Source organism: Abrus precatorius, unplaced genomic scaffold (genome assembly GCF_003935025.1).
Source record: "Abrus precatorius isolate BTA unplaced genomic scaffold, Abrus_2018 Scaffold8, whole genome shotgun sequence".
Taxonomy (NCBI): Eukaryota; Viridiplantae; Streptophyta; class Magnoliopsida; order Fabales; family Fabaceae; genus Abrus; species Abrus precatorius.
The window spans coordinates 37,199,913-37,221,215 of NW_020874428.1; the positions used below are offsets into that span (position 1 = coordinate 37,199,913).

The 21,303-nt window shown below is 28.2% G+C and overlaps 1 protein-coding gene across 1 annotated transcript; it reads right to left on the reverse strand.

The window, feature by feature from the left end:
- Positions 1-4,056: 4,056 nt before the first annotated feature.
- Positions 4,057-8,835, reverse strand: LOC113874341 (calcium-dependent protein kinase 10-like). Its single transcript, XM_027512567.1, has 7 exons — positions 8,065-8,835; positions 7,806-7,949; positions 7,571-7,723; positions 6,200-6,315; positions 5,917-6,084; positions 4,981-5,211; positions 4,057-4,734 (listed from the first exon to the last, which is right to left on the reverse strand). Exons 1-7 carry the CDS (start codon positions 8,702-8,704, stop codon positions 4,561-4,563), a joined length of 1,626 nt encoding a protein of 541 aa, XP_027368368.1. The 5' UTR covers positions 8,705-8,835; the 3' UTR covers positions 4,057-4,560.
- Between the last annotated feature and the right edge of the window lie 12,468 nt (positions 8,836-21,303).

The window sequence follows — 21,303 nt, forward strand, 5'->3', positions numbered from 1 at the left end:
CAAAAAAGCAGCATTAGCGACGTGCTCAGCAGAGTGATAAATCAACTCCAAGAACCACAAAAATAACATAAAACATAACGAATAAAATTGTCTGAATTATGATTAAGTGGGATTAGCTAGTAATGTTTATGCAGATGAATAAGGACAAGGTATGAGAAAGGGGTGGGGGCAGACACATGTGTAAGTGTAATTGGGGAATGGAAGAAGATGATTTAAATGGAAGAAGAAAGTGGCCAGCCCAACATCCACCAAAACGATGATCACATCACATGATATGTGTCAGTGGAGGCATCACAACCAGGTACGTTCCGTACTGTGTCGTATTGTGTCAGACCTTTAAGGTACCCCATGTCGTTCCTGTGTTTCATTCACACTTGGGTAATTCTTCTCAACGTAATGCAGGCAACTCTAATAACTTGTTAAAAAATAAAATTTACATTAAATTTAATTTGAAATAACTTCCACATATTTTATAACAACGTATTGATTTGTCTCTGTACGAAAGTGTTTCAAATATGGGGCTCTGTCCCTTCTTGTTCGGGGAAAAAAAGAGTACGCGTTTAAGCAATATATCTAAGTTTAGCAATGGTGGAGATAAAGGAAAAGTAAAGCTTAAAAAAGATAGTGAGAGTTTTTGCATTTTTTTAACGTGTTTGTTTTGTCTGTAATATGTATAAAGAGGGACCTATCTAGCCTGTCTTAGGACCCAACATTCAAATCATGTTACGTCTAACAATTAATGCTCGCTTACCATGTCTCAACGCTGAGGCTGGCATGCCAAACATTGCACCCCCTTCAATATTAGAACAAACACTTTCTATGATCTTTCACTTCTCTGTCTAAATGGGATTTCAACCCATGATTATCCAGCTTTGTTTGGAAAACTTGAGATAATTTTACGTAGTAACTCTTTCTATTTGATCCCTTAATGCATGCCTTTTGGCTATGGAGCAAACTTAAGTATAACATTGCAGGTACTGTTGATGTGCTTTTTCAATTAGAGTTCAGTTTTATCTTGATGATCTGCACAATAAAGTTTATAATATTGCACTTAAAAATTTTGTTTATTTTACATAGTTTCAAGCTCATTCTAAATATAGCTGCAATTTCAGTTTCCTAAATTGTAATGTTAAATCTGGAGGAATGAAGGGAAGATTGTTAGGGAGTGGTTGGCGAAATGAAGAAGAGGAGAAAAGTTAGGAGCAAAATAGTTAAAGAAAAAAGGTTCCCATTTTAGTGCACAAAAGATTCCTTAGTGCAGCTCTGTTATGTTCAAGGAATATATCATATTTTAATTATTTATAACTCAATTTTTTAAAAGTGTTTAATTTTAATATATTATTAATGTAAATTTATATTATTAATTAATTAAAATATACCGTGAATATAATATTTATATTAATTACTATAAAAATATTTTAATTAACGTGATAATTTATAATTAAATGATAAAATTAAATTATTTTCTAAAATAGATTATATGTTTTTTTATTAAGAATATATTTAACTAAAAATTCATATTTTAAGTTTAATTAACAAGGCAATCTATGTTTTGTTATTTTTATTTTGAAATTATATATTTATTTTAAAAAATTAAGTTTATTAATTTACATATATGTTTAGATCTATTAGCTTATTTACAAGTAATTTTTTTATCTATTTAAAAGACTTTGTTATAAAAAAAATTTAAATGAATTTAAAAGTCAAATTGGGCTTTTAAAAAGTCTATTTAAACATTAAAAAATTATCACATTAAATAAATAAATTCATAAAAAAATAAATAAATAAAATTTAAAAAACAAACTAGGCATAACTTTCCAAAACCTGACTCAATTGAATTATTCAACATTAAAAAAGGGGTATATTCTTAGTCTACGGATGCAGAAAGGTAGGTCTCTTCAGTATCCTGCAAAAGGCAATTAATTATATAAAAATTATGATATAAAAATAAAAATTAATTGGCCAAAAGAACAAAAAAATGGGCATTGGTATTACCAGCAAGCATGAAGGGATGGTTCTACGGCAAAATGATTTGAATATCCACAAAAAGGAATTGGTTTCTGCAAGTGGAATCATTCAAGTACCTTCTTCATCAAACACATTCTTGTCCTCTTTATCATACTTTTCGCTTTCCATTTTGCAATTTTAAGCACCATGAAAGTACCATCTCTACCTTTACTCCTACCTAAAAGGAAAATACCAAAGTATAAATAAGGTTGATTTTCATATTATAAAACGAAAATAATGCATAGAGCAAAGAGGTTTTAAGTTAGTTTAGGAATAACTCTGAGAATAGTTACTTAAATTATTTATCTATAAATATTTAAATTTAATGTGAAAGAAGAAAGTTAACAAAATCTTTATTTATAATATTAAAATTTTGTTAATATAATCATTGAAAACCCTTGAAATATTTTGAGGTTTAATTCCTATCGTTATACATATCTTCCATGAGTTAATAGGCTTTACGGCCTATATATATATATATATATATATATATAGATGCTGTATTTCTGGTTGTGTGGCACTATTATACATTTAATACACTGCCCATCAAACTATAATAAACTAAATGATAAAACAATAACTCAACATCAAAATATCTGCTGACCCAAAAAACAAAAACAATACATAAAAATATCTGGAACAAAGGGTGTGAAATGGGATGAGAATATGTTGTCAGAAAATTGAGTTGGTGGATCAGACAGGGAATCAATCAAATTAGATATGGTACCCAAGAGGCCCAAAAATACAAAATCATTTCACCAATAACTGGATGGGCTATGTACATTGAAAAAGCTAAATGGACCATCTAATATTGCGTTCATCTTGGATCGAGTCCATCCAAATTTAAAGCTATTTTGTTAACAGTACCTCATAATTTGAAGGGTTACCAAAGAGGCAACTTCTCAAGATCCCGTATGCTCCGAAGACTTGTTTGTAACTGCATAAAACCTTAAAGCAATTAACTCGAGTCCCATGTTTATGAATAAGTGTCTAATTTCTCCATAAATAAATATAAAGATAAAAGGTTAATGATTATTACAATATGTGAAGTAGACAGTAAAACAATGTCTGAGTAGCCTGAAGTAACCTCAAAAGGAAAGCGTCTTAAAACGTAAATCTGAACTAATTTATAAGTGTTAGATATAAAAATTAAATATGTATTTTAATAAAAAATAAAAAATAAATTGTAGACTTATTTTAAAAACTAAACGAAGTATCAAATGAAAAATTATTAAAATTTTAAGAGACTAAAAATTTATATTTTTAAGCAAATTTTTATCTTATAAACATTAACGTCTGGTATAGTTTTACATTTCAAAGATAATAAATTTTTCTTTCTTATAAAGAAAAGTATTTTATCTTAAATTCAAATAAATGAATAAAATAATAGTATTAATATTTTTATTCTATAAATTTTTTTGTATATCAATTTTTATTAAATGTTTAAATTTTTTAAAAAAAATATTTACTATCTTTAATATATGAAACCATACTAGATATAAGTTTGCTTGAAGATATAACTTTTTTTTTTTGTAACTTTTCATTTGATACTTCATATTTTTTTCCAAACAAATCCATAATTTTTCTATTTTTATTTTAAATACATATTTAGTTATTATAGTTAATATTTATCTATAAATTAATCCTTATTATTGATAATTATATTTTAATTCTTATATAATTTTTTTTTTTACATTTCAGTTTTTTTTCAGGTAATAGCGTTAATATATTTTTAATAGTGAGAACTAATTCAAAAATATTGACTCGCATAAGAAATAAATTATAACTATTTTTATATAAAAATCAATTGAAAAAAAATATGTCAAGTATAAAATTATATTTAATTTACGAAAGAATTTAGATTCTCCTCTTTTGTATACGAACAGAAACAAGGGATGCTTGACTTGGTTATCTTGACATATATTCAATTAATGCCAAATGCAAAAATGTTCAACAAATTAAACAGATGGTTTCAACTATATCCACCCTCCTCTTCATTTTCGGACAACGACGGAAGGATCCGTACACACGATATATATATATATATAGAAAAAACTGGGCACGATAACTATATTTTTTTGGGACAACTTGAAATTGCTTTAACTGGCATATAACTTTCTGAGAAGTTCACACCGCCAAGAGACAGATCCTAACTGCTTTTCTGCCCATAAGTTAGAAAAAACGCATTTACCAATGAAATTATCAAACACGAATGAAAGGACAAAGATATACAAAGAATATGTGACAGTTTGAGGCACGCAGCATGTAACCCCCCACAACTTGTGCCGACGAGCTATAAAACGTCTATAGTATGCAACCCTCCAATGCATGCTTCGTGCCTCAGGTATCTTAATACCCAATCCAACTGAGGAACCTAAGCAACCCAACTCCAACTCAAGGCAAATCAGCATGCTTCAAAACGCTCCAACCCAAAACTTGCTTCAAGGAGAGATTACAGAAACCATGCTTTCAAGTAGTGAGTAGTGAAGGAAAATGAGAAACTAAGTGGTTATGAGCACCAAGGTTACAGAAAAAATATATATAATTTTGTACTCAAACCACTACAGCTTGACCACTAAGACCATCGTGAAGCTGAAGTGAGCCGTCCTTCATCAGGTTAACACTCAAGCTCTTGAATCTCTCTCTTGAATACTGCCGAGAAGCTTTTCTCCAGTCTGTTCCAGTTTTCATCATGGCCACAAACTCCTCATAACTGATGCGACCATCCTGTGAAAACAGTAAATTGAAAATTGTTTTAAGGAGTTGTGGGGATCTTGTAGGGCGTATATGAGATGTAACGGGAGAAGCCGCAAATAATTGTGATTTCCCCGGAATTCCACTCTTATTTTTATCATCTGAACAATCAAATTTTATGAGAAACAAAAGCATATATTGCGCTGGCAGAGTAACTAGAAGAGAGAGAACCTGCAGACAGTAAAATATAACGATGAGTCATTAACATGAAGCACAAACCTTGTCAATGTCAACTTCACGCATGATGTCATTCAATACATCAGTTTCAGTTTCTCCTGTCTCATCTGCTAATGCTTTCTCTAACTCGCCTAACTCAATATACCCACTCCCATCTTTGTCAAAATACATGAATGCTTTGCGGAAATGTTCGTCATTCTCCATTCTTTGCAAGTGAATTGTCACAGCTACAAACTCTCCATAGTCAAGTACTCCATTCCCATCAACATCGGCCTAAACAGTGGCAGCAAGGAAAACCATATTTGAATCACAAATTTGTTAACGGGAATTCAATTTATGCTTCTTCTAGATAGATGAGATCACTTCAAATGAAAATTGTGGTCATATGACGGAGTATAATGCAGTAAAAAGTAAGAGTAGCATCAGTCTTAGAGCAAAGTAATGAGTTCTAGTAAACTGGTAGTGTTTTCTATTGGGATATAGCATAGTTTCCTCACTTCTTTTTTACTACTATCATATATTACTCAAAAAAATAAATATGATATTGGAGGACGGTGGACTTTCCTGACTTATTTACACAAATTAAGGGTTTTTTTTTTTTTTTTTTGTGTGATTCTCTCTCTTTCTCTCTACATTTTCCTCAAGCTAAGGCTTCAAAAACTAAAACAGTTTTCATAATAACCTGAAAGAACATCAAGCATCACTTTTTGAATGGCAAATGCTACTGGAAAAAAAAATCTCCGTAAGTATATTTTAGAGATTATTTACACCACATAATAAGCATGCATAAAGTTTGGCATCTAACATTATATTATGCAATGCAACACAGTCTAAAGCCAGGTAAGACACATAGAGAGCACAACACTCTTCCAAGAAATAATGCAACAGAAGTACAGAAATGATTTCAAACAGCTCCGTCAGATTGTCTTAGAATCATAGTGACAATGACTAAAAATGGTAGAGTTTATGGAAGCGTACCACTTCCATCAGCATCTTTATCTCTGGCTCAGCCAATTGTGAACCAACCTTTCGTAACCCAGCCTTCAATTCCTCATACGTTACTTTGCCATCTTTGTCAGTATCCATCAACGTAAACATGTCTTTGATTATTTCTACCTCTTCAACAGATAAATGTTCTGCAATTACCTGTAGCATTCATTCAAAGAAACCCAAATCACCAACATTCTTACTTCATTATATTACTTCTATTGTATACAGAACTTGAATTAACAATTATCTATAAACCACGAGAGATGCTAACCCGAAGAGCTCTCTTTTTGAATCTATTCATCATAGAGAACTGCTTAAGTCTTGTCCTCACAATATCTCCTAATGGAACATTTGAAGCTTTCTTAGCATTTTGTAGCCAGGAATGTTCTGCAACCATAATAAAGGACAGTAAACATATAGAATGGCTTTCTTCTATATCAGGTAGACCTCATGGCAAATTCAGCCTTATGAGGTAGAGGTTCAAGCATGCATCAATTTGTTTTATAATTTTAAGGGGGAGATCACAATGGGGCAAAGGGTGAAGATGAGAATGAGAATTTCCTCTTACACAAAGAAAAATCATAAAATATACATGGAAATTTTGAGCTGCTTTAACATTCTGATTGAGTCCCGTAAAATCACCCTGTCAGTTATCACAAGGCAAATCCATTCAGGCATGTGAGTTTTAAAATTCATCCTTTAGAGGTATGACAGTTATCAAACAACTCCTCTCAACATCGATAGGACAAAATAAACCACATATACAACCATTCAATTTCAATGGAGTGAAAGTTTCCCTGCTGCCCCCCATCTATCTATTAGTCAGATAAACTGCATTACACTGAACAAATCAACAAATGCCAAATGAAATCAACCGAGCTTCTGAAGGATAGTCGAACTCAATGTCTCATTCTTGACGGAGAGTTAGGAAAGAAAGCTGAATTTAAAATCCAAGATTTGATACTTGAGGGGCAGGGGAGGTGAGAAGAACCTTCATTGGAATTTGGTCTATAAATATCCTAGGTGGCATGCAAGCCCTGGAAAAGCAACAAGTAGGAGCCTCTCCAATACGATCACAAATTCAAGGTAGAGTCTCTAATATATGTAACTGACAAGGCATCCTTCTCTTTCAACATTATTAACTAATCGTCAGACAATGAATAAATTTCCTTAAGCATTTTTTCCAGAAAAAAATGACACATGACAGGGGCATTGGCTAAAATAGAGAACGGTGATCACATGTTGAACTTTCCTTGACATATCCCCACTTTTTCTAGGAGCTTTCCTGCTCAGAAATTTCTCCATCGCATTTAAAAATCCTAATACACGCAAGATTCTGTCACAAAGAACAAATCCAACATTTATTTGGGGCATCACTTATGCTTACTGAAATTATTAGATGAAAGACAAACTGATATCAGCTAGATACTTCATTGAAAGCATTAAAACGGATCAACATTCCACATCACACTTAGCATTAACCACTAACCAAAACATCGAACATCAGCCAAGTATTTACCATTCTGAGATAACAAAACAGAAAGAGAACAATGCTAACCAAAATACATACATAACCACCATCAAGTGAATAGTGAACACAAACTCAATCAATCCACTAGTGAGCAAAACTCAAACAACTTACCAAGCACCTGTTCAGCCGTCAAGCGCTTTTTAGGATCAGGTTCCAACATCTGACGCACAAGGCTCTTAGCACTATCTGAAATCTGAGGCCAAGGCTCCCTCTTGAAATCAATCACCCCCCTCAAAATGGCCAAAGCCACCCCTTGTTCCGTCTCTACAACAAATAAAATAAAATAAAAATAAATCACTAAAACTCAAACAGCCAAAAAACGCACACAAATCCAGTAAGTATATACCTGCCCAAAAGGGAGGAACACCACATAACAAAATATAAAGAATCACCCCAGCACTCCACACATCAACCTCCGCTCCATAATTCCTCTTCAACACCTCCGGCGCCATATAGTACGGACTCCCCACAATCTCTGAAAACCTCTCCCCTACCAATTCACATTCAAATTCAATTAATAACATCATTCATTAGCACAATTCATCAAAATCAAAATAAAATAGAATAAATATACACGCATACACTACATAGTACATAGAACATACCGGGCTTGAAAAACACAGAGAGGCCAAAATCAATGGCCTTAAGAACGGAATTCTCTTTCTTATTAGCAAAGAGGAAATTCTCAGGCTTAAGGTCCCTATGCATCACTCCATTGGCGTGGCACATTCTAACAACCTCAGCAATGGTCCTTGCCACGTGTGCCGCCGCACGCTCGCTGTAATGGCCACGTGCGACGATACGGTCGAAGAGTTCGCCACCCTCGCAGAGCTCCATGACAAGGTGAACGTTCTCTTCGTCTTCGTAAGTGGCCTTAAGCTTCACCACATTCGGATGCTCCGGCAACGTTGACATGATCGCCACCTCTCGCCGCACGTCCTCAACGTCCACCGCAGTCCTCAGTTTCCGTTTCGAAATCGACTTGCACGCTAACTCTTGCTTCGTTTCCCGGTCCGTGCACAGGTACGTTATCCCGAACTCTCCCCGACCTAGCTCCCGACCTATGACGTACTTGTCTCCAATTCGACTCCGCGATGTCACTTCCTTCAGCACTCGGATCGGAACCCCCGAACCCGAACGTACCTCCTCCTCTGCAAATGGGTTCGGTTTTGGTTTCGCTTTCTTCTTTCTCCCTCGGTTTGACTCTACCACGTCTTTTCTCACGCACGTGTTGCAATTCCCCATCTTCTCTCGCTGTTTGGGATTCTGCCGCCGGTGAGTTCTCCGGCGAACGGAGAGAAGGGAGAGTCAGAGAGAAAGGTTGTTAGGTGAGTTGGGGGAAAGTCCGATTTTAATTCACTTTTCTTGTGAAGCTTGTTTGACTCTGACAAACTAATTTGACTATAATAATTACATTTACTTTTAACTAATTTAATTTAATTGTTGTATTACTGATGTGATTAGTAATTTAAACCGAATCTTTGAATGAAGCTGCGTTCAGGTTTGTCGTTAAACTGCGTTTTGATTTTTTTAAATATTTGTTTTGGGTTGTTATTGTTATTTGATGTGCCTTAATTTCCCAAATCGTGGTGAGTTGGATCATTGCGGGGGGCCATGACACTTGCAATTTTGTTTTTCGATTTCAATTTTATAGTGTGTGATGATGGGATCGATCAATTACGGTTATTCTTCTTTTTCTTTCTTTTGAATTTGTATGTCTCTCGTTTTATATATCATAAATTTATATTTTATTTTAAAAAAATTTACAGTATTAAATAATTAAATTATTATTTTATAAATTAAATAAATATATTTATTGATATGGATAACAAATAAGCATTTTATTAATACAAATTTTACAATAAATAATAATATAAAAAATTTAACAGAATGGATGCCCAACAGTGATTAAATCACAGTGTAAGTGAACTGATGTTAAAATTGGATAATGTCTTTATAAATATATCCGTTCAAAGGACGACAAAAAATAAGGCACACGTAAGTTGTTAATCTTGTATTTTTTGTAAGTAAACATGATTGTTAACATGTTTAATGTTGCATTAAAGTATAAATAAATTTACATTTACTAATTATAGGTTCTTTCTCAAATACAGCTTTACATTTTATAACTTGTTTTCAAACATCAAATTTGGTCTCAAATGGAAGTTTATTACACAAGTAAAATTGGGTGATGGAGTCATAATTGCTTATATCATCATATATTTGCTTGTACAAAACTTGCTTACGAACATGTCAGCTTTAAGTTTACCTCGAAGTTTCAAGCATATAATAATACAGCAATAGCTATCATCAACACTTGCCCACTAAATTTGTGACTTGGTCCAGTCTAGAGTATCTTTTTCTTTTCCTAACGTCACTTTACATCCTTTAGAGCTGAAATGGAAAGAAAATATTGTATTGTGGCAGAACCCTATTTGAATTCTATGCTACTATTTAAACACAACGACAAATACTTATTTTCCCTGAAGCTTTTCTCATGATCAGTGGAAGCCAAATTTGGGATAAGAAAGAAAGGGTGAAATTGGAAAAGTGATTTGTACAAACAATTGTACTGTTGATGTGGTCAATATCTTAAAGCTAATTAAGATCCAAAAGCTGGAAGCTATTTTGGCAATGACTATGACCCACTTTGAGGAAAATAATATATTCCTTCCATGCCAAAGTCAACAAATTATAATGACTTATTTTTCCTTTTCCTAGAGAGAGCAAGGTTAAGAACAGCTTTTTCTACATTGAAAGGTTGCAAAGTGTTGGCTATTGGGTGAAAGATGATGGTTTTTCTTCTCTTGAAAGTCACATATCACCTTCCTTTTATCGCAAAGAACAAGTTGTTAATATTCATATGCATTAAAATCACTTTTATTGTTTACATATAAATAGTTACACCGTTTAAGTAACTTCTTTTCCAATATTCATATGCAATCGCATCACATTCTTTTATAGTTCACTGTTTAACCGATTATTATATTTCGCTTCACTTTGATTAGATCATCCAATATTTTGCTTATTGGTAAACTATTGATCTTGTAATCGTTAATGCGATATTTCTCATAGTGAATAAACTAACTAATTGTAGGACCTAAACAAAATAATAATAATAATAATAGAACCAACGAATGTTCCAATAATGAAAGTGTGAAGGATAGGATCATAGTCTCATAGAAGTTGTTGCCAAATGAGGCTTGAGGTAGTGGAACATGGGGAGAGAGAGGGGACAGGGGAAGAGGTTGATTGCGACAGAGGGGAATGGGAGAGAACTATGTAACAAATAAAAAAATTTCCCTAATCAAATTATTAGCAATGAAATATTGGTAAATATACATATATATATATATATATATATATATATATATATATTAACTTGACGATAATTTACATGATTTAATAAAGTAATATAAATTTTAAATTTATTATTACAAAAGTTACTAATTCTTATTAATATAACAATTTATCATCAAATAACAGTATAAAAGCATGTATATTATAAATATATTTTAGTTAAATTCATAAAATAATAGTACAATATTTTAGTCGTAACTTTTGTCTGCTTTGCATGGTTGCAAAAACATTTCTCTTTATAAACTATCTGCATGCACTTTCCAACCAAAAGCAAAGGCCGATATACATAATCTTCGTTACCTACCTTTTCAGTTTTCACGCAGGCATGAATGATTCTTTTCATATTATGAATAAATAAATAGACATTTTTAATAATTAATAACTATTTAATTGGAAAATAAACGAACTTGGTTGTCAAGTTGTAAAGTAAATTATTATACGTGAGACTTTCTTTACATGTTATAAAAAGGTTTAGGTGTGTCTTCAACGTCACCACTAGCAAGGTACTTAATTAATCCAATTAATGTTATCATTTGATTAGGAAAGGGAAAAGTCTATTTCATGAAAATGAGTTTATGCATAAAAACATTGCACGTTTCTAGATTTTATTACGAAAATGAAAGGATCTATGTGTGTATGTTCGGCTAGTTAAAACCTCAAATACAACAATTAAAAAAGACCCAATTTTCAAATGAGTGTGCGTGTAGAGAGAAAGAGAGTTTAAATATAATTTTTTTCAAAACATTGTTTTTAATTGAGTTTAAAGTATTAAAATAAATATTTTTAAAAAATATAAAACTGATATGGTGCCATTATCTTTGTATCAGATGATTAGGTGTTACCTAACAAAAGATTAGACAAATCAGGAAAGATGGAAGCTACAGAGAGGATCCAACTAAACAGATTAAGCCCCCCACACGACCATGTTCACACAATAAGTGATCCGAGAAAAATGGAGGTTTAAGGCCATAACATCTTCCATAGGCATATAATGAGCATTTGAGTAAGTGTTTAGAAATTTAAGTTTAATATTATTTAAATTTAGACTTCAAAAAGCTAATAATAAAATTTAGTATTTGTTAATTTAATCCAAAATTATAATATATTATATTTAAATTAAACGCAATATTAACAGTAAAAATCACTAAAAGGTCAAATTGTAAGGACTTATTCCAAGTTATAATAAGTTTTTAAACTATCACTAAGAGTAATAAACATTAAATCTAAGTTATAATAAACAAACATAGTTGTGGAAAACCTCAAAATAAATCCAAGCATTGCTCTAAATAAAATAATGATGGAAAAGCCTCGATCCTTTCACGTAGAAGCGATATCTTTATGCACTGGTGTGACTTTCCAGTGAGACCAGTTTTTTTAAGTGTGAAAAGGAGCCGAAAAGAAGCTTAAAGGGAATGGTATACGATGATTGTGTTGGATGATAGGCTTGCAAAAAAGCAAGTGAATTCATTTACACAGCTCACACCCCCAAGAAAATTGGTCAAGCCCCTTCTGAACCTTCAAAGAAAATCATTTCATAGCCATTTATATAACACTTTAATTTTAGCTCCTTTCCTGCATAATATTAGCATGCAAAAATCTTAACCAAGTTAGAAGGAATCTAAGTCCACGAATAAGTAGTGTTAATGGATGCGTATATTTTGTGTATGAAATGAAATAAGAAAGTATATTCCTTTCATTTCGTGTGCAGGTAGGTATCAATGAATATTTTTTTCAGTGCATGTCATTTTAATAATTGTTTTTCTATAAAATATTGTTTATTTTGTGCTTTTTATCGTATTTTCTATTGACATTAAAGATTAAAGTAAATTATATTTTACTAAAAAAATATAAACAATATTTATAAAATAAAAGCTTTATTTCTAAAACTAAAGTGACTTGTATTATTATTTTTTCATTACGTGATATGTACTTATTATGTTATAAACTAATGTGAGGAGGATGCATTCCAATGATACACTGTTCCGGCAGTAATTGAAATAATGACATTGTCGAAGTTATAGACAAGCCGGCCCAATGGGCCTTACAGTTTACCTCGGACCTGAGGTTTATTTATTTGAAATAAGTTGATTTTTCAAAAGTCTATATGATAAAAGAATATAGTTTTAAAAGTATTTCATAACTAATCATTTGAATTTTTAAGTAATTATAAATGAAATAATAACATTATTAAATACTGTGTTATCTTTATTCAATACTTTAAATTATTTTTTATTTTATTTAAAGTTTTGGTTTAATAGTTGTGTGAAGATTTATGCATGTTATTAATGTACATGGTTTGTATTTATTGATTTAATTAAAAAAAATTTAAAAATAATTTTTTTTGAAATTAATACAAGTCTTTCAGGAGTTTTATTAAATAATTTAATTGGAATGTACTTACAGTATAATAATATTTTATTATATTTTCTGGATTATGAAATTATAAATTATCATGTAAGTGATAATATTTAATTTTAGTGATAATTATTATAAAAATATACATATTGTATATTTAAATTGATCAACAGTATAAAATAAATTATGCTGAGATGAACTCTAGATTAAAAAAAAAAAAGTTGCATCTTATTTTAATTTAACAGATAAATCAATCTTGTTTGAACTAAAACTTACTTTGACTTAAATAATAAAATATGAAGCTGAGAGCATTTTAAATTCAAATTTATGAATGTTTGTTTTTTTTTTTCCTTCTAAATCGCGTGTATTATTTGTGCAAGACAGTCTTGTTATAGTATAGTGGAATCGTTTTAAAAAAAAACTATGAAAATTTTTTAATTAACTTATTAGTAAAACTTATTAAAATAAATATTTGTATTTTATTTTAATGATTCTATATTAAATTAATATCATAAATTGTTGTAATGTAATTATTTGTTAAATAATTTTTAATTACATTACTTACTGAAACGACATTTTATTTTGAAAAATTAAAAAATATTTAATTTAACCATTCAATAATTTCAATATTGAATTGAGTGTTGATATTTACAAAATAAAATAAATAGAATTAATTAAATTACCCTGAATTTGAAAAGGAGAGGATGGAATAAGTTAGAAAAATGATTGGTTGATATCCAAATTTTAGATGTTAAATAGGTGGGTAAAGAGATAAAAAAAAAGAATTTAAAAATATGTAATAAATAACGTAATAAAAAAATGAAGAAAATATATAAGAAAAAATGTGTAAAAATATAAGTATGGAATAAGTTAGACGGCCATTATAAATTTAAAATAAAAAATTAAACATTTAATTAACCGATTAGGTATGGCTTGATCTCGTTTATAATATTACATTATACCTATATCTTATAATATTAATATCAACAAAGTCCAGTACAGTTAAACATGTACGTCGATAAAATTCTAATTTTTATTGGGTGAATAAAATCTTTAAAGAAAATAGTTAATTTTTTGGTAGATTCGAATCGTTTTTGGTGAGTAGGTAGGGCTTAAGGCCCAAAACTACCTAAAAAGCATGGCACTAGACACATCTCAAGTTGACAAAAACAATAAAATAAAACAAAAAAGACACACCACATAAAAGCTGAACTGACAATACTACGAAACTATGTAAGGTTGGTCACTATTGAATCGCATTCCCCAACAAAAGAATGTGATACCTAAGGAAGCTTTATGGTAGTCATAGTGAGTCTTTCATGTGTAAAGTTTCATAATTTCGATCTTTTTCTATTTAACTTTATTTCCACAATATGTTACTACCAAAGCAGATTAGTGCAGTTTTTCTATTCAAAATCTTGCATGCTTCTTGTACATCAAGTAAATCAGAGATATTCATATTGCATGGTTGAAACTACCAGATTTCTACTGATCTGGAGTCTAAGCGTACCAATCATTACAGTGCAAACTGGAAAGGTGATATATCACATTTTACATCGAAGTCTTAAATTTTGGATTTAAGTCTGATTTAATCACAAAGATTAACTGATAAGCTGAAAATTGTTTTAGTTTTTATAAATTTTATTTTACCACATTTATAGTGGACTTCGGACTTGGATAGAAGATTTTAAGCATATTCCTTGTTTAGGAACAAAAACGTCAGGGCTGTCTTGAAATATTCCTTTAAATAATAATTAGGATTAATGAATTTTTTAATGTTTTTCTAATAATTATTTACTAAAAAAATATATTTTCTGTTTATAACAAATTTTTACCACGTTAAATTATGTTTTATATTTAAGTCAAATAAAATTAATTTTTTTAAAATATTTCATTTAAAATAAAAACAAAATCAGCCAAAACGTGATACATGTCATAAGTTTCATATATAATAGAGACAAAAAAATAAAATAAAAATTCAAATTTAAGTTTGCTGTTTAGATGATTTCGTCTTACATAATATATCTATTTATTTTTTTTTCTCTTTTTCCATCGTCAACATCATTTATTATTTTATTATTTTTACTTTTGTAACTCTACAAATTTGTACAACATCATCTACTATTTCTCTCACCACGTATTGTAACTATCCACAACATACTTTTTTTCTCTTCTTACTATCAATATTATTTATTATTTAATTATTTGTGCGTAATTCTATACTTTTCACACAATACAACTCATCTAATTTTTTCTCTTTTCTTGATACTAATCTTATTTATTATTTCATTATTTCTGTACTCATAACTCTGCATATTTCATACAATACAACTCATTTAATTTTCTCTCTCTCCATCAATAAACTCATTTATTATTTCATTATTCCTGCTATCGTGACTCTACACCTTTCACATAATACAACTTTTTTTTTTCTCTTCTCGTTACCAATCTCATTTTTTAGTGATTTTGTCTAACTTAAGAATGAAAGTCCCTGATTAGACCAAGTAAATTCAAATTCTTTTTAACTTTTTCATCTCTATTATATGCAAAATCTATGACACGTGTCATGTTTTGGCTGATTTCGTTTCTATTTTAAATAAAATAGATAAATTAAAAATAAAAAAAATTGATTTTATCTTACTTAAATATGAAACATAGTTTGATGTGGCAAAATTTTGTTATAGTCAAGAAACATATTTTTTAATTTAATTTTAATAAATAATTATTAAAAAATTCATTAAGCCTAATAATTAACACAACATTTTCACATAGAACAAGAACAAAACCAAATTGCATTGTGACAGATTATGGTTCCAATATGCATGCTTCAGACACAAACATAGTGGGATTACTCAAGGGAAGTTTTGATAAACATCTCAAGGACCTGGAACTGCTCCAATGAACTGGCATTTTACAAATACAACAAGGACCTGATGGTCAAAATGTGTGGGATCAAGTAAGCAAATTCATGAATGTATAAAAAACTATTGGCTTATAATCTTCATGTCATGACTGATGGAACTGCTTAACTCTTACGTGGAAAGGATGCATTTACTGTAGGTGGCTATTGTAGATCGATTCTCCCTTTAGCATTGACACAGCTTTGTTGTGGGACATGAACAGTAGGTGGTATGTTTTATGCATAATGAGCTGAATCAAATGCACAATTTTGTAAACTTAAACAAAAACAAATTTATAGGCTTGCCACCTCATTTTGTATTTGAATTTCAGGTAAAAATATAGGAAATTACAGATGAAAGTCTTTGGCATTGATCTTCATTGTTTGTCAATAATAAATGGATTGTGACTGACAAAATGTCACTTCGCCGAGGTTATAATTGTAAATTAGTAAACAGTGCTTAGGACAACCAAAAATTAGAAGGCAAGTCATGGAGAAATCTGAAATGGTTACCTTTGTTGTTCGATGATGCTTGCTTTTAAGACATGAATGTTTAATTTTGGTTTGGCTAATTAAAAAGAAAACAAAAGGGCAGCATCACCATTCATGAAGAAAATACTTCAGTGTTGGTTGTTTTCCTGCCTAAATGATTGCAGTGACGCATTGAAGCCACCTCAGCAAATGCAAGCTGATTCCACATCCTGTTAATTTTTTAGTATGTACATCACTATTTTCTCTCTCTCTCTCTTGTATATACAGTGAGCCTAGTTTTGGATTAAATATTACATAATTTATATATTTTTTATTAAAAAAACATATTTACTGTAATTTTATATTTTTATGTAAATAAATATTTTTTGTTATTTTTAAAATCAAACATAAGTATAAGTAAACACTTATAAATTTGTATAGTACAAATACGAGTAAGGTACTTCCAAGTCAATTAAAGAATCATATTAGAAGTTTGTTTTATTTTAGATAAAATATTGTAATTTATAACATTTAACATTTATATATTGATGTTAAAATTATATATGGTATTTAATAATTTTGTATTTATTGTAGTTTATCACTATATTTAAATTTTTTAATTAACACTTTATAATAGATTGTAAAAGAGCGTAAATTATTATTTTTAATCAAATTATAAATAATACAAAATGATAAAAAAATTTAAATACTCAACAAGTATAACAAGAAGAATCAAAATTATTATTCAATATATATAAAAATAGGTATAAATAATTTTTTAAAATGTAAAAATAAATACTATAATGACTTATACATATCTCCTCTATCATCATCCTTAATCTCAAGACTAGTATTACTAAAATCACAAAAAATATTACTTAAATACAATAAATGTCAATTGTAATTTTAAAAAAATAAAATTAATATTTTTATCTTTTAATTTTAAGATAAACTTAAATTTTATTTTCTAATTTTTTTTAACTTTACCTCTCTAATTGTTATAAAAGTTTTAAATACATCATTTTTATTAAAAACTTTAATTTTGTTAAGAAAAATTGTTATTTTGTATATGTATGACACTGTTCATCATCTTTTTTTTTTTCATATTCTTTCAACCAATATCAAATATTTATTTTCAAATTTCAAATCATAAATAAATTAACTTTCTTAATACTCATTTTTCATTTTTAATAAATTTAAATAATTTTTTTTTTAATTTATACTTTAAGCTTTTAGAACATGGTAATATTTATATTAGTAAAAACTTTAGAGACTATAGTAGAATAAAAATTTAATAAAATAAAAAAAAAAAACATAAATGTTTTTGCGTTTAAATTTGCTAAAAATATAGTAAAGATATATATGTTATTAAATATTGATTAGAATTTAATAAATTTTATAAAAAGTGTGTACATTTTGTTTTTTATTTGTAATTTAGTAATTATCTTTATGTTTTTATTATCAATAAATTTTAACAAATATTTAATAGCATATTAAAAGAGGTATGTTAAATAATTTAACTTAGTATTTTTTTATCAATATTTAATATAGACATTTATTATATATATTAGTAAAGTGAAACTCTAACTCTAATTGAAAAACATCGTTAGTAGTGTTTATAATACTTTATATTTTTATTATAATTATAAATTATTATATTAATAATAATAATTAGTATAGAAATTATTTATTAATAATGTATAAATTTTTACACTAATAATATATTAAAATTAATATTTTTTATTTTATTAATGTATTTTATTTATATTTATTATATAAAATATAACTTAAAATGTTAATTTGTTTTTCTCTCTAAATTTATCTTTCGATATAGTTGAGACTTAAAAATAAGATAAGTTATACAATTCAATTCATGATCAGAACTAGATTGGTCGTTAACCTATTCAAGACACTAGTTTAAAATCAATTTAATAGTTAAACTAATAATAATTTAAAATATCTTATGTATAATCATAATATTGAAAAAAATATTTTTTTATAATTTTATGTCACAAAATGTAATATATAAATCAAATCAAATATAAAATAATATTTAAGTTAAAGTTAAAAAAATTACAGTATCTCAAATCTAAAATATAAATTAAATATGAAAATTATAAGTTTATTCTAAGCATCTGGGTTGCTCTGAATACCATTTATGATTAAGTGAAAGGAAAAAAGAAATGCATATTACATTTAGACAACTTCACCTAAAATAATAAATAAAAAGACATATAGAAGCTGTGTAAACAAACACACGAGTTTGAGAGTTTTTAGACATCACCTTCTTCATTGGAGAAGCTTCCACTTATCAAATAAAAAAGGTTGTCGAATAAGATTCCGGTCAGCAAATTGTTGCTTAAGCAGCGGATGTGAAACAGTGATGTCAGGACAGGGAAAAATGAGATTCTGTAACACTACAAAACAGTGAATCCTAAAATAGGAATGAAATATGATATTAGAAATAAATAAATCAAAGGGAAAACAAAGAGATCTGAGGATGAAACCTTGAATTTCTAGCTTTTTTCACTTATGTTAACTCTTTTCTTCCCTTTTGTTGGTCTGTTGCAAACTTGCAGTGTTTTCTCGAGCATGGAGCATGATTTGACGATGTTAAACACAGAATTGTGTGACATGTTGAATTGCCAGTTTTGATAATTTTTCCTATTCTTAACCGATTTTAATAATTTTTTCAGTCTTTTGAACAGTCAGTTACGTGGTTACTTTAGATCGATTCTTAGTCTCACCGACCAAACTGAATCTGATTCTAATAATCATGATAAAAACATTTATGGGTTAGTCAATTTGTTATTATAAAGTATAATAGTAAAATTTTATTATTTTTTTTTTCCCTCACAGACTAAAAAAATAATGATTATTTTTTCTTTTATTCCATTGTATTGTATGCCAGATTTTATTTTATTTTCATTCTCTCTTCCTATAAATCAGATGCTCTTTTCGAGAGAAGGATTAAATTTGTACTTAAAATTTTTAAATTCTTATAAAAAATTGTTGTTAACATCACATTTATAAATATTAAAATATGATGAAAAGATTATCTCATTTCAAACAGTGATAAATTTTCTTTTTTTATAGAAGAGTGAGTAACTATCTTTGTACGAAAAAAAAAAAGGAAAAAAAGAGAGGGCCTTTTCTATTATTTAGATAAAATATTAAAAAAATAAAAGATAATTATTTCAAATTTTATTAAAAAATTGTGTGACAATATTTATAAACATTGAACCAACAATGGAAATAATCTTAAAAATAGTATATATATATATATATATATATATATATATATATATCCATGTTTAATTTCTTCAGGAGCTTTATTATATTCACATGTACATTTTTGATATCTTATAAAATAAATATTAAATAAAAAGTGCATGCATTTATAATTTAAATATAGAACATATTTTAAAAAGTAGAGAAATTTATAATTAATTTTTTTTTTACACAATTTAACTTCCAAAGAAAAGCTTTTAAGTGACTTATACGAAACTAGTGTTTTTATCAACATTTAAGAAAAATGCTAATAAATATATTAGATAAATTTAAATTAATTACAATAGATGTATTATAAAAAATGAATTATTAATTTATTTATGTTCCGTAAAAAAATAGATTACAAAAACTAATATTATCATAACTTTTCTTTTTCATTTCATTAATCATTTGTTATGAATTGATATCAAACCCATTCATTTAAAGCTTGTTATGTTTTTATTTTGTTTATAAAATAAAATTTAATACTTGTACACATTATTGAACTAAATTTTTATAGAATTCATGCTACTTAAATCAGTGAGCTATAAAGTATGTTAAATGACTTATTATTTATTTAATAAATAATAATTCAATATAATTTATTCATTAAGTTTTATTTATATGTTAGTTAAATTTATTTATACATAAATTGAATGATTGATTGACAAAAAATTGAATCTTCATCCTAGTTAATTAACATTCCTGGACACACTTACTTTTATATAAAATATATTTGGAAATATGGGTTTCCCTCTCTAGTTAATGGATTATACTAAAAAAAAATTATTTGATAATAAAAAAGTGTTGTAAAAAGCATGCTCTTAATACTCTCTTAAAAATATATATGATCATAATTATATTTGTATATGTAACAATATTAATTTTATTATTCGTAATTATAGCACAGTCAAAAGATGTCCACGACTCATGAAAAATATCACATCAGTGAATGCTTCAATAAATTCTTCTTATTGCTTAAAAGAACAAGTTTAGACGAGTTTTTGTATATTTTATATAATGTATTTTTCATTTTTAGAAAAAACTCTTAACATTTATCTTACGAAAATTCAACAAAGCATGCTACTATTTCTATTTTAATTATCTAATATTTGCTACTTTGTGTATATTTTTATTTTTTCAGTAACGCTATTATTCAGTGATATTTCAACCAAATGTTTTATTTACTCAACCCAAACTATTTCAATAAAAATTATCGCAGTTAAAATTTTGTTAAAAATCATCCTTTATATTATGTTTTCCACTGTACTAAAATACGTTGATCCTCATTTATTAATTTTTCATCCAAAACAACATTAATTTTTATCATATTTTGACTTTCTTTTATTTAAAGATACAGAAGTAGAAAAAATAAATATTAAAAAAATAATTTCATATTTATAAAACGATTTAATAAAAGTTGCCATTTTTATATCTCTGATATCGTTCTTAAAAATTAATGTTAATAAAATTATTTAACTATTTCATT

What these genes read in the sequence shown, in the direction of transcription:
- LOC113874341 (XM_027512567.1), bottom strand. Translation starts at nt 8,704, where the DNA reads ATGGGGAATTGCAACACGTGCGTGAGAAAAGACGTGGTAGAGTCAAAC. An exon ending in CTCTGTGTTTTTCAAGCCCG is followed by an intron (nt 7,950 to 8,064) that starts GTATGTTCTATG and finishes GTGAATTGGTAG; the next exon opens with GGGAGAGGTTTTCAGAGATT. An exon ending in TAAAGATGCTGATGGAAGTG is followed by an intron (nt 5,212 to 5,916) that starts GTACGCTTCCAT and finishes GCCACTGTTTAG; the next exon opens with GCCGATGTTGATGGGAATGG.